Here is a 12798-nt window from a genome sequence, read left to right as displayed (position 1 = left end):
CCCTCCCGTCGCCTTTCAAAATGACAAAATGACAACCGGTTTTCCTTGGTAACGCCTGTAAGAGTCCTGTAGCCGCCGTCTATCGGTCGGACGGAAAGGCTTTTAGGGGGAGAATATATCGTCCCCCGCCCCTTTATGGGGGGCTGTCCCCACCGTGAAACGCCTTCGCCGGAATACATTGTGGAACAATTGGTGCCCTTGTTCCCCGTTCCCCCTTCCCTGCCAGGCCACCTCGGCTTCTTGGCTGCACAAGGAACGACGCATGAAGAAGCAAAACAAAAAAAAAGACACAAGAAAGGAAAGACCGAATCGAGATTCCTCGTTGTACGTGAACGGGCTAGGCCGTATCATAAAGAAAAAGGAGAGTCGTGGTTCTTCTGGCTTGGTGTTGTGTGTGTCATGAGGATTCGCGGCGCTTCAGGCTGATGCGTAGCCGCCGGGGTGATGTGGACGGAGAGGAAGAGGTCGAGGGCCGGGACGCCTCGCGCTCGCGTGCCTCCTGGTTCTTGTACCAGCGCATCTTGTCGGCGGAGATGCGGATGAACAGCTTCCTGGGCTGGTCTGTGACGTTGTGGCGGCTCGAGGGCCGGGGCGAGGTGACGCGGGCCATTGTGTGAGGAGGTTGGAGTGTTGGATCTGGCTGGTTGGTGTCTTTGGGATGGGAGGGTTGGCTCTGCGTAACCCCTTGCTGAGGTTTTGGGAGCTTGTTGGGGTTTGGCGGTTGTGTCTATGGTAGATGATCAGTCGGAGGCGCAGGGAATTAACTAATGGTTTGATGTGCCTGCTGTCATGATGCGTTCGGCTCGGAACAGTCGTCCGGGCATGTGAATCGTGGATGATGGAAACATTCGGATTGAATTTCGCCCGAGGGCTGGAAATTGCTGATAACATATGCGCGGGGAGAAAGTCCGCCGGGGGTGATGGTGTTGGGATGGGATGACAATCGAAGCGAGTAGGTACTTACACTGGGCGCCCGACCGGGGTTGCTTGCAGATTGGAAGGCGCGCGGAAGATTGTTTGGCGTGAACGACACTGACTCTTGCTCAAACGCCTCGAGACGAATCAGGCAGACTGGGGTGGTGGTTGATTGTTTGGTCGAGAGGAATCAGGACTAGTACTGCCTGAGAGAGGGAGGGAGGGAGGGAGGAAGACGGGCAGGATGAAATAGACGGAGGAAGTGGCTCTCTTTTGCAAGCACCCTCGGCGGTTGTGGTGATCGTGATTCAAATGTTCCAAGCCGTCTGCCACGTGGGGGACGCAAGGACAAAGCGAGAGGCAAATAGATCAGAGGTTGATGACGGGCGAACTGTGTGGGCGAAAGAAGACGATCAGCATCTGTGCTACAACTTTGCCCCGAGCATGCTGCCTGACATGGTTTGCTGACTTACGGGCTGGATGGCCGTGGCGGAACAGAGGGCATTCAATAGGATTTCGGGCGCCGAACTGGGATGGGGTGGGGTGTTTCTGGGAGGGGGCGACGAAAGCAGCAGCGCTGGAGTGCAGCTTGCGAAAGACAAGGCCCGGCGCGGAACGGCTGACGGAGCTATTCTAGCTCGGGAGGAGGGCGAGGAATGGAGGAGGCGGTTTGGGATGACCTGGGACACACGGGGCCAGGACTGTCTGAGTCCAAGTTTCTCGAGGAGGGTATGAGAGGTCAGAAATCGGCTGAACGATAAGGCGTTGGCATTGGCATTGGCGTTGTCTGGAAAAAAAGGGATATCTATATCTCTCTCGCACCCTCGAGGTTGTTGCAGCACGGACACGGACACCGGGGGGACGGAGATTGGCAATTGAATGGAGATTCAGACAGACTCTAGGCACCCGGGGCAAGACCAGGGCTTCCAAAGAATGCCCGAGCCAGTCGGGCACTCTTTGCTGCTACAACGATGGTGCGGCTCCTGGTGCTGCAGCCTATCTGTGGTTGGTTGGTTGGTTGGTTGGTTGGTTGATTGGCCGGCTGGCTGGCTGGCTGGCTGGCTGGTAGAGGTGCTCCCGCTCTGCCTGTCACACTTGCAGTTGCAGTTGCAGTTGCAGTTGTGGAAACGAGGCCGGCCTTTGTGGCCTCGTAAGGCTGAGCCTCAGCCTGCGGTGCAAGCATGGGCGGCCGGCTGGGGTCGAGGCTTGGGCGGCCTTTGAGGCTCGTCCCTTTTGCGGTGAAACCAAAAGCGGAGAAGCACCAAAGGCTGGAATCTGTTTCCTTTGAGCCTCGACTTTGTCATGATGGCCTCGACGGCCTCAGGGTCTGGCCAGAGCCAGGCATCATGAGCCTTCCTTTGACCAGCACGTGGGGTGGGTGTGTGGGGGTCGTACTGCCTATTGCAGTGTGCTCGCACCGAGTCGTGTAGTCGAGACTCTTCTCTTGTTCTAGAAATCAAGGAGAGACGAGACGCCCAACCCATGTTAAGCAAGCATGTCCTTAAACAGCCTTGGAGCTATGGTCCCGGCAATTAAACGGCGCGACGGGCTGGACGGATACGGCACTTGGCTCACCTGCAGGGCAACTACGGGGGCAACTTCCAGAGCCCACCCCCGGCTGCCCCGTCCAACCCGGGAGAATCTCAAACCAGCCCGCCTTGGGACGCGGGCCGGCACCCAAGCTCGAGCCAATCCTGTCGTTTCAGGATCAGGACCAGCCTTGGGAGGCTATTGACTGACTGACCAACTAACCAACTGACTGACTGGCTCCTCGACAGGCCTGGCCTGGCCTGGCCGGCTGGCTGGCAGTAAGTACAGTCAGTAGCCCCTGGACCCTGGTCAGGGAATGCAACTGGAAACAGGCACACATCTCACATCTAAAACGCCCATTCCTCGAGACTTGAGGCTCTTCTACTCATTCTAGCGCAGACATCTACCACAGCACATGCCCTTCTAAACCCTTGCTCCCCGTCTGTCTTGACCAACGTACAGTGCTCCCTCTCCTTCTCTACTGCTTCTCTTGCCAGCCAGCCAGCCAGCCAGTCAGTCATCGCCCAGCGAGCACGGTCATTCCATTCCATCCTGCTGCAGGTGCATTTTGCTGTTGTCCTGCCTGCCTGCCCATTGACTGTGGTCCTCCTCGTCCTGTCCCGCTCAGTCCAAGATATATCCACCCCATCATATCCTGCCACTGACTGGCTGGGCTGTTCCTGCGTCTCAGTCACACACGGCCAGACCAACCAACCAACCTGGATTCGACTTGGAACACCAGAGAACTGACTGGCCAATCAGCCGCAAAAGACCAGCCGTAACCGCCGAGACTGGGCAGGTTGTAATACAGTGATACATACCACCATCACAGTACTGTAATTCCTGACGTCTATTGCTGGGGCCCCCTTTTCACCAGGACCCCACACAGCTCCTCCTTCCCCTCCATCAGTTGATCTCCGTCCCCTGCACCCTGCAGGCCTGCCGTGTACTAGTCTACGGAGTACAGCCTGGCAGCCTGGCAAGCCTGGCAGCCATCCCTCCATTCCCGTGTGCTGGCGGCCCCGTGGCCACCTCGACCGGACCTGCAGACCTGCAGACCTGCAACTCCACACCCCACCACTACATAGTACATACAGCCAGCGACGAACACCACCGCCGCCGTGCCGTGCCTCTCTCTCGCTTTCACGCACCTCACACCATCCTCTATCCTGCAACCTCTCTTGTTCCCCTGCCCCCCTGCGACCGCCCAATTCTCAACTACAAGGACGACGGCGACAAAGGCGACCCCTTCGGAACAGGAACCTCGAAGCCCATCATCGCGGCCCGCTTTGTCCTCGACTCCTCTCCCAACCGGCGACTGCCTCTGTGCCTCCCACCCCCTGCCCCTCCATCCGACTGCAACATCCCCTCGGCTCCTCCCTCCAACACCTGCAGCCATGGCTTCAAGACCAAGTTTGAGCATGTTCACCCGCGGGCTCTCCAACCTGTCCCAGTCTTCTGACCCCAGCTCGCCCAACGTCAACTCCCCCGCGGAGCAGCGAGCAGACTCCAAGCTGGGCTTCCTCAAGGCCATGCGCCCTCTGCCTACCCAGCACTACTGGAACGTCTACTTTGACAGGTATGCCCTCCTGCCCCCCTGCCCCCCTGGTACCCTTTCCAACTACCTACCTGCCTTGTCCGAAGCTAACCCGGGCCTCTCTGGACAGACAGCAAAAGGAGCAGAAGAAGACAGACGATGGCCAGGAGTACCAGGCCCAGCTCGAGCAGCTCGGCTCCCAGATCGAGTCCGTCCAGGACTTCTGGCGCTATGCCAACAACACCCCCGTCGACCAGATCAAGATGCGCGAGTCCCTCTACCTGTTCAAGCAGGGCTTCAAGCCCATATGGGAGGACCGGCGCAACATCCTCGGCGGGAGTTGGACCTTCCGCGTGGGCAAGAACATCGGGCCAGACTTCTGGACCCGGGTGCAGCTGATGGCCATTGGCGAGCAGCTCCAGGCCGCCCTGGACGAGGGTGAGCATTTCCAATGGCGCCATGGCGCCCGTCCCGGTTCTACAGGGCAGAAGGCTGACCAAGCATGACAATTCCAGGCGACCAACTCTGCGGTGTCGGGCTCTCCGTACGCTTCAACTCTCACCTCATCACAATATGGCACCGTGACTCGTCAAAACAGAAGTCGATCGACGGCATCCTCGAGTGCGTGCTGACGGACATGCCGGCCGAGCTGCGCCCCAAGGCGGACAACTACTTTTACAAGAGGCACTGCGACCACCCGGGCTTCAACCCCCCTCCCGAGCTGAAGCTGGTGCTGGACTCTCACAACGCGCGGATAGAGGCCGCCAAAGCGGCGGCCGAAAAGTACGTGGCCGAGAAGACGGGCCAGTCGACCCCGTCAACGGCCACAGAGGACTCCAAGGAGTCGGCAGATGACAGTGCCCCGGCGGTCGCGATCCCCGGGGCAGCAGCAGCTGAGCCTATGCAAGCATGAAATTATTGATGTGTGTATGACGATTTTTTCTGGCCTGATGTTATGTTCCCCATTCACTCAGCAGCCAACTCTGGTGGGATACGGCATTTTTGGATCAAGAAATTGGATCTCGTCCACATTTACCAGAGCACACCCACAGCACAAACAAGCTCGGCGGGGGAGGATTGCATTCCACGGCGTTACTCGAATTACTTGAACCTGCGTCAGATAGCATCATCAAGACAACCTAAAAGAATATTATGAACGTAGCATATCATATAGCATAACGTGTCGCCGACGTCACACGGGGGGCAAGTGAGTGCGCGCAGGCAGTCCCAAGAGTGGGACAGATGCGAGCTTGGACCTGTGCTTGGAGGAGGAGAGTTTGGTGGGTTCGCCGGGGCCCACCTCAATTGGCTTGTTACTCGATCCAAGAATCAGATGAATCGAATTGAGCTACATCAACCACGTATGGCTGTTTCGTCTGATGTCTGAACTGCAGCATGGGCCTACCCCCGGCCACAAGGTGTCATCTCTTTCTGCTGTGGTATGATGACCGGCAATCGAAACAGATTCTCCGTTTCCCTCGTCCTGCCCTGTCCTGGCCCGACCTCGGCGCTGCCATTAGGGCTGGCTGGGTTGGTGGATGCCCGTAGTCGAGATGGGTGCCGCGAGTGTGTTTGAGACAGAAGTGAGTGGTTCTATATACTGTAGGTATCTAATTAGGTGCCCACTGGTAGGTCAGCAGAGAGCATTCCACAAAGTAAGTAGGTTGACTGTTGGCATGGATGGCACCACCCGAAAAAAGACCAGGTCGACCAGGCATGTCGCTGCACACCGAAAGGCTAGCGAGTCGTCAGGTCGCCTTGCTGCAGGAACCAGAACGGCAAGGTCCAGGTATCCCGGCTCTTGCTCGACAGCCTGAGCCGCAGAGCCGGACCAGAGAGGACCAGAGCCAACCCAGCGGGCAGGCGGGAGCTAGTATCGACCAAGGGAAAGTGCAACGCCCAGCGTGTTATTGTCCTGCCCTCCCTTATTTAGCAAGCGCGCAGAAGCGCCCGGCTGAAGTAGGCAGACCACGCAATCAGGGGCTTTGGAACCTTCAACTCGGCAATGGCATTTGCATCACCCCGAGAGAGAAGAGGGTGGAGCTGTTGTGCCCCCTTGTCGTCGTGACGGTCTCGTCTGATGATATTCATACAACACGAGGCTCACTTACACTGGCTGTCTTACCCTAACCCCAGAACTCTCTCTATCAGCTTGCTGGGCGATGGCCACCCGGATCACTGGTGGGGGTGGGCCCCAGCAACAGCCGCAACAAAGACGACAACAACAACAACAGCAACAACAACAGCCACAGCAGAACCGACCACAGCGACATCATACAGCTCTCGGGCAGAACTGGCCGCCGCTGTTCGAGTCGACAAGAGAGATTGACAAGCGCATTGGACGAGTGCCCACCTCCGCCATGGTAAGTATAAAACCAGCCCTCCGGCTGTGAAGCAGCCCTCCAGCATATCAACCCACGCCCAGACAACACAAAAGAACCCCAGCTCTCCCACAGGGTACAACTAACACGCACGCCACCACCACCGCCAGAACAAAGACGCTCACTTCACGTCCCTCCACCTCCACCGCGCGCGCGACGCCGACCTCCTCGAGGCCTTCGCCAAGGACCGCCTCCCCGCCGACGACATTTACGTGCCCGCCCACCACCAGCCCGTGAACCCGGAGGACGAGGACGACGTCGTGCCCGACCAGCACGCCGCCTTCGGCATCCAGAAGGCCACCGCCCTGCGCCGCGAGCCCGCCTGGCGCGACTTTGGCCTCGCCGAGCTCATGGCCAAGGGGCCGGAGCCGGGCGCGTGGGGCAAGGGCGGCGCCAAGGGCAAGTTCGGCAGTGGTGGCCCTGGCGCTGGTGCTCCCGGGGGCAAGAAGGGGCCCAGTCGGTTGCCTAGGTAGAGGGGCAGGGCGTGGTGGTGTGGTGTTGTGGTGTTTGGAATCGTGCTGGCTGTGAGGTCCAAGAGCCGGATGTCTCTCATCGGATCGCTGTCGGGAGGGCGACATGTCGGTCTGGGGAGCTGGAGTTTGTACATTTGATACCCGCGGCACAACTCGTCACTGGCGAGGTGGTCGCCCAATTGCGATATTGGAGCCTGTCTTTTTCTTCTATACCCTCACCAATCGGGCCTTCCAAAGCGGTCATGCCCCTGTAATGGTTCAAGTCTTTCTAAAGCACCGGCCCGCCAACAAGCCGCACGCAATTCCTCTCCCGAGTCCCCCAATATCCCCAACGCCAGGCCATGCAAAGATGTAATATCACGTAGAAGCCGTAGACCACCGTCACGGCACCGCTGAGCCTCGCCAAGCGATCGGTCTCGGGTTGGTTGTTTTCGATGACCCTCCTTCTCACTTGGCTACACCAAGATACGCCTCCCTCTCAAGCACCTCGCCAGCAAACTTGACGAGGAACACCGTCTTGCCAGGCCACATCTCCTGGACCGCGCCCGCGGCAGCAGCCCCAGCGCCAGCCTCACCGCCGGCGCCGGCCCCATCGGCGCCGCCCGCGGCAGCCTGGCCGCCGACGCTGTGGGCGGTGACGCGGGCGGGGAAGCCGGCGCCGTCGCAGACGCCCTCGATCATGCCGGCGACGTAGGCGGCGCAGTTGAGCTGGGACATCTCGCGGGGCACGCTGACGTAGGCGTTGACGAGGGGCTCGTTGTCGATGATCATGTACTCGTCGGGGGTGTCCGGGTTGCTGGAGCGCTGGATCTGGTCGGCCTGGCGCCCGAAGAGGTGCGTCCACAGCTGGATCTTGATCAGGTGCAGCAGCGTGATGATGTCCCTGGGCCGGGCCTGCTGCCGCGGCGGCTCGCGGTAGAGGAGGAGGTCTAGGAGCTTGAGGCCTATCGGGTGGCCCTGGACGTTGAGCCTGTGTGGCGGGTCTTGGTCAGCTTGGTTCTGGCTTTTGGTTCTTCTTTCCATATCCAAGATGGGGGGGGGGGCGGGTGGGTGGCAGACGTGGTCGGCCTCTCGGGGGCATCAATGACATACCTCTTCTCTAGGTCCTGGATCCCCGTCACCCTGCGCTGCGCATAGCTTATCATCTCGGCGAACAGGTATGCGAAGCTGGCCTGGCTGAGCTCCGAGGTGCGCGACCGGTTCAGCGGGCGGTGGTAGATGGTCTTGCCGCTCGTGGGGTACCGCAGCCCGCTGCCCGGCGGCGGCAGGGCATCTTTGCTTGCTGCTGACTTGTGTGTTGGTATACTGGACATTGTTTGTTTGTTTGTTTGTGTGTGAGTGTCTTGGTCGCTTGTGCTTTATTTCGTGTTCCTCGTAAGCCGGGGCGCGGTCCAATGGTCGGCCTCAAGATGTCGCTGGCGTCTACGTCGGGGAAGCAGTGTGGGGGGTTGCATGTGTGAAGTCGATGCCAGAGCTGGCCCGAGGCTTATCCACGATAAAGCAGGGGCGTGTGGGCGCTGCTGGGACACCGCAGGGGATGGCACTTCTCCAACGCCAAGATACGACTTGGTTTCTACACTCTATGTCTATGTCTCTGCATCAAGACCCCCACGGAGGGAAAAAAATAAAAATAAACTTATTCTAATTACGGGAGAGGTATCTATCGCGCTTTGAAATCTTCTTCATCAGTATGCAGTGAGCATATTACATTTCATTTGGAGGACATGTCCCGGCTCCAATCCAAGCAGATATTCTCGACCTCAGTCTCTCACGCCGCGCTGCCCACTGCTGCAGGCTGTTCCTCGACTGCACCATTACCTGCTGTTTGCGCATCACCGTCTCCGACGGCGAGCTTCTCCTTGACAGCATCGGCCGCATCGTCGACAAGGCTGCTCACGCCCTTCTCGGTGGCGCCCTTGAGGTACAGCTCCGACTCGCCGATGACGCTGCCGCCCTCCACCCACCTCTTCTTCTCGGACTCTCTCCTCGTCTCACACAGCTTCTGGAGCGCCGGCCAGTAGACCGCGTGGTCGTACTCGAACTTGAGAGAGCCATCGCTGAACTCGGTCCACAGCTGCTCCGCGGGGACGTACTGCTTCATGTCCTCGTTGAACTTCATCTTCTCCTTGGTGACGGGGTCCAGGAACGGCCTGATGAGCTTGAAGAAGCCGTTGACCAGGAACGGCACGTTGATGATCAGTGCCTTGCCCAGGCGCTCGGGGTAGTGCGTCTGCAGGATGTTGAGCACCTCCTTGGCCTGGCTCAGCGGCGGTGCCGTGTAGGACCTGGTGGCACTGGTCTTGAAGTTGATGAGCAGCGCCAGCATCTCCTGGCCGGGGGGCATGAGCTCGATGGTGCGCTCGAGCATGAAGACGAGGTGCTCGACCTGGCGGTGGCTGGGCTCCGTGTTCTGGCGCCCTGGTATCAGGTACTGGCACGGGTGGCCCTCCTTGTCGTAGCCCAGGATGAGCTGCTTGCCCGTCTCGTTCTCGGGCGAGATGTGGTCCGACGTCAACTTCTCGTAGACCCCAAACTCGCGGCGCCAGAGCAGCGTGGATATCAGACGCTTCTCCGAGTGCTCTTTGGCCCACTTGGTGGCGCGAAGGTAGCGGAGAAGGCATTCTCTTGTGAGCCAGCGCCTCTCGTCATCTGTGAGATCCTTTGGCGCGTCCTTGGGGACCGTGACCCCCGAGTCTGGCTGGGACCAGTGCTTGACCTGGTTCAACAGCCATTCGTACTTCTGAAGCTGGTCGTCGGTAAGCTCACTGGCCGGCTTGGGCTTACTTGACTCTAGAGGATGCTCGACGGGCGTTTTCAAAACTGCGGTGTCTGCCGAGTCTGCCATGATGAAATTATGGTACTGAACTTGCTCAGAAAGGACACAATTGTCAATGTCTTGCCGTGAACTAGGCTATTTACCTAGGTATTTAACAAAAGATGGCGACAGGGTTGGGGGCAGGGCGGTCTAACAAGCAGCACCACCACTACATGCAGGAAAAGAGTATGTTGCCAGACCAATCCGGCCGTCAAGCAGTCATTAACAAAGGGGTGTGCTGAATTGATGTGACCTGTCGGTGAATGACCCGAGTCTGGTGGAATCTCAATCCCGGATCTTCGGGGCGGGACACTAAATCTCGCCTGATCTTGGTAGCGGCTTGGCCCCCTGGCGGCGCAGGCTATCGATAAGGTGACAGACAGGAGGGGCTGCATTGCCTGAGGGACAGGACCCCTGCTCAATTAAAGCTGTTTTCCAAAAGCGCGTCCGGACGCGTCTCCCAAATCTCATCCACTCTGACGGGCGCCGGGAGAGAGATACTGGGTCGGTCTACACCACAACCACGCTGGCAAGCAACCAATTCCCGAGGCCTTATCGACAACAAAACAGAACAAAAGGTTGCGCCTCAAACACGGCAAGAAGTCATCATCAGCATGGCAGATCCAGCAGTGTCGGAGCTCAATGAGCTCTTCGGCGCGGGAGACAAGGGCTTGGGCCAGGACGTCGTCGTCGAGATGCAGTCTATCATGAGGCTGCACAGCTTGCAGCCGCAGGACCTCTTCTTCAAATGGGAGTCTTATTGCATCAAGCTCGACATTGAAGCAACACAGCCGTCTTATGAGAAAATGAGAGGCTTCAAGCAGGACCTGCAAGACGCCCTGGAGAAAAGCACCCGGACCCAATCCCATGCGAAACCAGACAAGCACCGGGTTGGTGCCACCCCGAGAGCAGGCGCCAAGGGTGGAGATGTATTTGGCATGTGAGTTGTGTTGGAACCGACAACGCTTTGGCACATATTGACAGGAGCCAGGATCGATGGCCTGTTGCCAAACACCCCTGCGGCACGCAAGAGCGCCATCAGGAAGAAGGAGACACCAACGTCTCGTATCAAGTCAGAACATCCAGCCAGCTCACCGGACCAGAGGCCCGCGGCCAATCTAAAAGACCAGCTGGACTCCATGGGGGCAATGCCGTAGGTTTACGTGCTGTCTGCCGGCAGTGCCATATTCGCTGACTTGTGCCGGTAGTCCGTCCTCTTTCAATGACCGTTCAAATCCGGGGGAGGTTATTGAGGTTCTCAACAGCCAGCTTCCAGCAGCGGAGCCTCCAATAGCCCCCTTTGGAGAGTCTCGTGTCAAGCTGACTGCCGCATCGGACCAGAAGAAGCTGGCCTACAAGCCATTAGGCATGAAGCTGTCAGAAGCGTCCGAGATCCTGGACGACCGGATAGACGATTTTCTCAATATCGTCATGGATCACCACAAACTAGACCCATCTGCTTTCGGCAGTGCAGCGTCTCAAAGCACCACCGAGATTGTAGCAGTGGGCCGCATTGCCTCAGACTCTTCAGAAGGCAGGCTTAATGCTGCTTCCCTAATTCTCGAGACTTCACGGAGAACGGGCGGCGGCCTGCGGGTGCCTTTGGGTATGGAGAAGATCCAGAACTACCAGTTTTTCCCGGGCCAGATTGTCGCCTTGAGAGGAAGCAACATTTCGGGACAAAGCTTCACTGTCAAGGAGATTCTGGAGGTCCCTCTCCTTTCCAACGCGGCCTCGACACCAGCAGCCTTGCAAGCCCACCGGGACAAACTCCTCGGCGGCCCTGACGCCATGGAAACGGACAGTGAACCAATTCCTCTAAATGTTCTCTACGCATCCGGCCCCTATACCGCAGACGACAACCTGGATTTTGAGCCGCTCCACCAACTCTGCACTGTTGCATCAGACACATACGCCGACGCTCTCGTGCTGACGGGGCCGTTCATCGATGTCGACCACCCGCTCATCGCATCAGGCGACTTCGACCTGCCGGAGGAGGCGAACATCGACCCCGACCTGGCGACCATGGCCAGTGTCTTCAAATACATGATTTCACCCATCCTCAACCGGCTCGTCGCCGCCAACCCCGCTGTAACAGTCCTACTCGTCCCGTCGACACGAGACGTGATCGACAAGCACGTCTCGTGGCCGCAGGATTCATTTCCCAGGAAAGATCTCGGCCTCCACAAGACCGCCGTCAAGATCGTGGGTAACCCCATGACCCTGTCCATCAACGAGATGGTCCTGGGCGTCTCGTCGCAGGATGTGCTATGGGACCTCAGGGGCGAGGAGTGCACGAACCGCCCGCCGGTGCCGGATCTCCTGGCGCGGCTGTCGAGGTACCTGATCGAGCAGCGGCACTACTTCCCCGTGTTCCCGCCCTCTGACCGCAGCAAGTACCCCAAGACGGGTGCCGAAGACGGCAGACCCGTGGGGCCGATGTTGGATGTGAGCTATCTCAAGCTGGGCGAGATGGTGGGTGTCAGGCCGGATGTGCTGGTTGTTCCAAGCGCGCTGCCGCCTTTTGCGAAGGTATGTCCCAAAACATCGAGCCGCCATGATACTTGCGTGTGGGTGACTGACTGGCTACCAAACTCAGGTTGTTGAAAGTGTCCTTGTAATCAACCCCGGCTTTCTGTCCAAGCGCCGTGGCGCGGGCACCTATGCTCGGATGACGCTGTATCCGCCCTCACTGTCGGAGATTGAAGAAGCAGGCGAGAACATGCTGGGACATAAGATCTTTGACAGAGCGAGGGTCGAGATCACCAGGATATAGACCTGAAGACGTCATGTTTGTTGTACATTGCATGGGGCACCGTGGAGTTTTGATTTTTCTTTGTTGGGTCGAGGTCAGGAGCCAATGCTTTATGCTCGAATGCTATTTGTTGCTGTGACCGCTGGAAATGCCAGCGGGATTTTCAGATATCTCGGTGCACCGGCTTCCTTCGGATGGTACATGACGAACCAGCGTGTAGACTGAACATTATCTGATCAGCAGAATAGGATATTTAGAGACTTCGTGTCCATGCCGTACCGCGTAAGAGGATCCAGCAACACCTGGAGCACTGCATTTTCTCGTCCTCGCACTTCGTCGACCAAGACAGGACAGAGGTTGAACCAGGCCACGATCTTGTGAATATGCCACCT

The 12798-nt window shown here is 58.3% G+C and overlaps 6 protein-coding genes across 6 annotated transcripts; 3 read left to right on the top strand and 3 right to left on the bottom strand.

The window, feature by feature from the left end:
- Positions 1-397: 397 nt before the first annotated feature.
- On the bottom strand, positions 398-610 carry KVR01_010891 (uncharacterized protein; the record flags this gene model as incomplete). Its single annotated transcript, XM_044786009.1, has 1 exon — positions 398-610. One exon carries the CDS (start codon positions 608-610, stop codon positions 398-400), a length of 213 nt encoding a protein of 70 aa, XP_044640038.1.
- Positions 611-3842: 3232 nt separating this feature from the next.
- On the top strand, positions 3843-4895 carry KVR01_010907 (uncharacterized protein; the record flags this gene model as incomplete). The annotated part of the gene is made up of 3 exons (XM_044783722.1): positions 3843-4024; positions 4113-4420; positions 4498-4895. 3 exons carry the CDS (start codon positions 3843-3845, stop codon positions 4893-4895), a joined length of 888 nt encoding a protein of 295 aa, XP_044640054.1.
- A 1249-nt stretch (positions 4896-6144) lies between these two features.
- Positions 6145-6836, top strand: KVR01_011122 (uncharacterized protein; the record flags this gene model as incomplete). Its single annotated transcript, XM_044792050.1, has 2 exons — positions 6145-6345; positions 6474-6836. 2 exons carry the CDS (start codon positions 6145-6147, stop codon positions 6834-6836), a joined length of 564 nt encoding a protein of 187 aa, XP_044640269.1.
- A 447-nt stretch (positions 6837-7283) lies between these two features.
- Positions 7284-8303, bottom strand: KVR01_010801 (uncharacterized protein; the record flags this gene model as incomplete). Its single annotated transcript, XM_044788286.1, has 2 exons — positions 7929-8303; positions 7284-7806 (listed from the first exon to the last, which is right to left on the bottom strand). Exons 1-2 carry the CDS (start codon positions 8147-8149, stop codon positions 7284-7286), a joined length of 744 nt encoding a protein of 247 aa, XP_044639948.1. The 5' UTR covers positions 8150-8303.
- Positions 8304-8447: 144 nt separating this feature from the next.
- Positions 8448-9994, bottom strand: KVR01_011001 (uncharacterized protein). Its single transcript, XM_044787810.1, has one exon. It carries the CDS (start codon positions 9679-9681, stop codon positions 8605-8607), a length of 1077 nt encoding a protein of 358 aa, XP_044640148.1. The 5' UTR covers positions 9682-9994; the 3' UTR covers positions 8448-8604.
- A 271-nt stretch (positions 9995-10265) lies between these two features.
- KVR01_010853 (DNA-directed DNA polymerase alpha subunit POL12) lies at positions 10266-12427 on the top strand (the record flags this gene model as incomplete). The annotated part of the gene is made up of 4 exons (XM_044790191.1): positions 10266-10591; positions 10643-10804; positions 10860-12183; positions 12251-12427. The coding sequence occupies 4 exons, from the start codon at positions 10266-10268 to the stop codon at positions 12425-12427; spliced, it is 1989 nt and encodes a 662-aa protein (XP_044640000.1).
- Positions 12428-12798: the final 371 nt, after the last annotated feature.

Source organism: Diaporthe batatas (genome assembly GCF_019321695.1).
Source record: "Diaporthe batatas strain CRI 302-4 chromosome Unknown Contig00014, whole genome shotgun sequence".
NCBI lineage: Eukaryota > Fungi > Ascomycota > Sordariomycetes > Diaporthales > Diaporthaceae > Diaporthe > Diaporthe batatas.
Note: the sequence above shows the minus strand (reverse complement) of the source record. Positions and strands in the feature narration are given on the sequence as shown.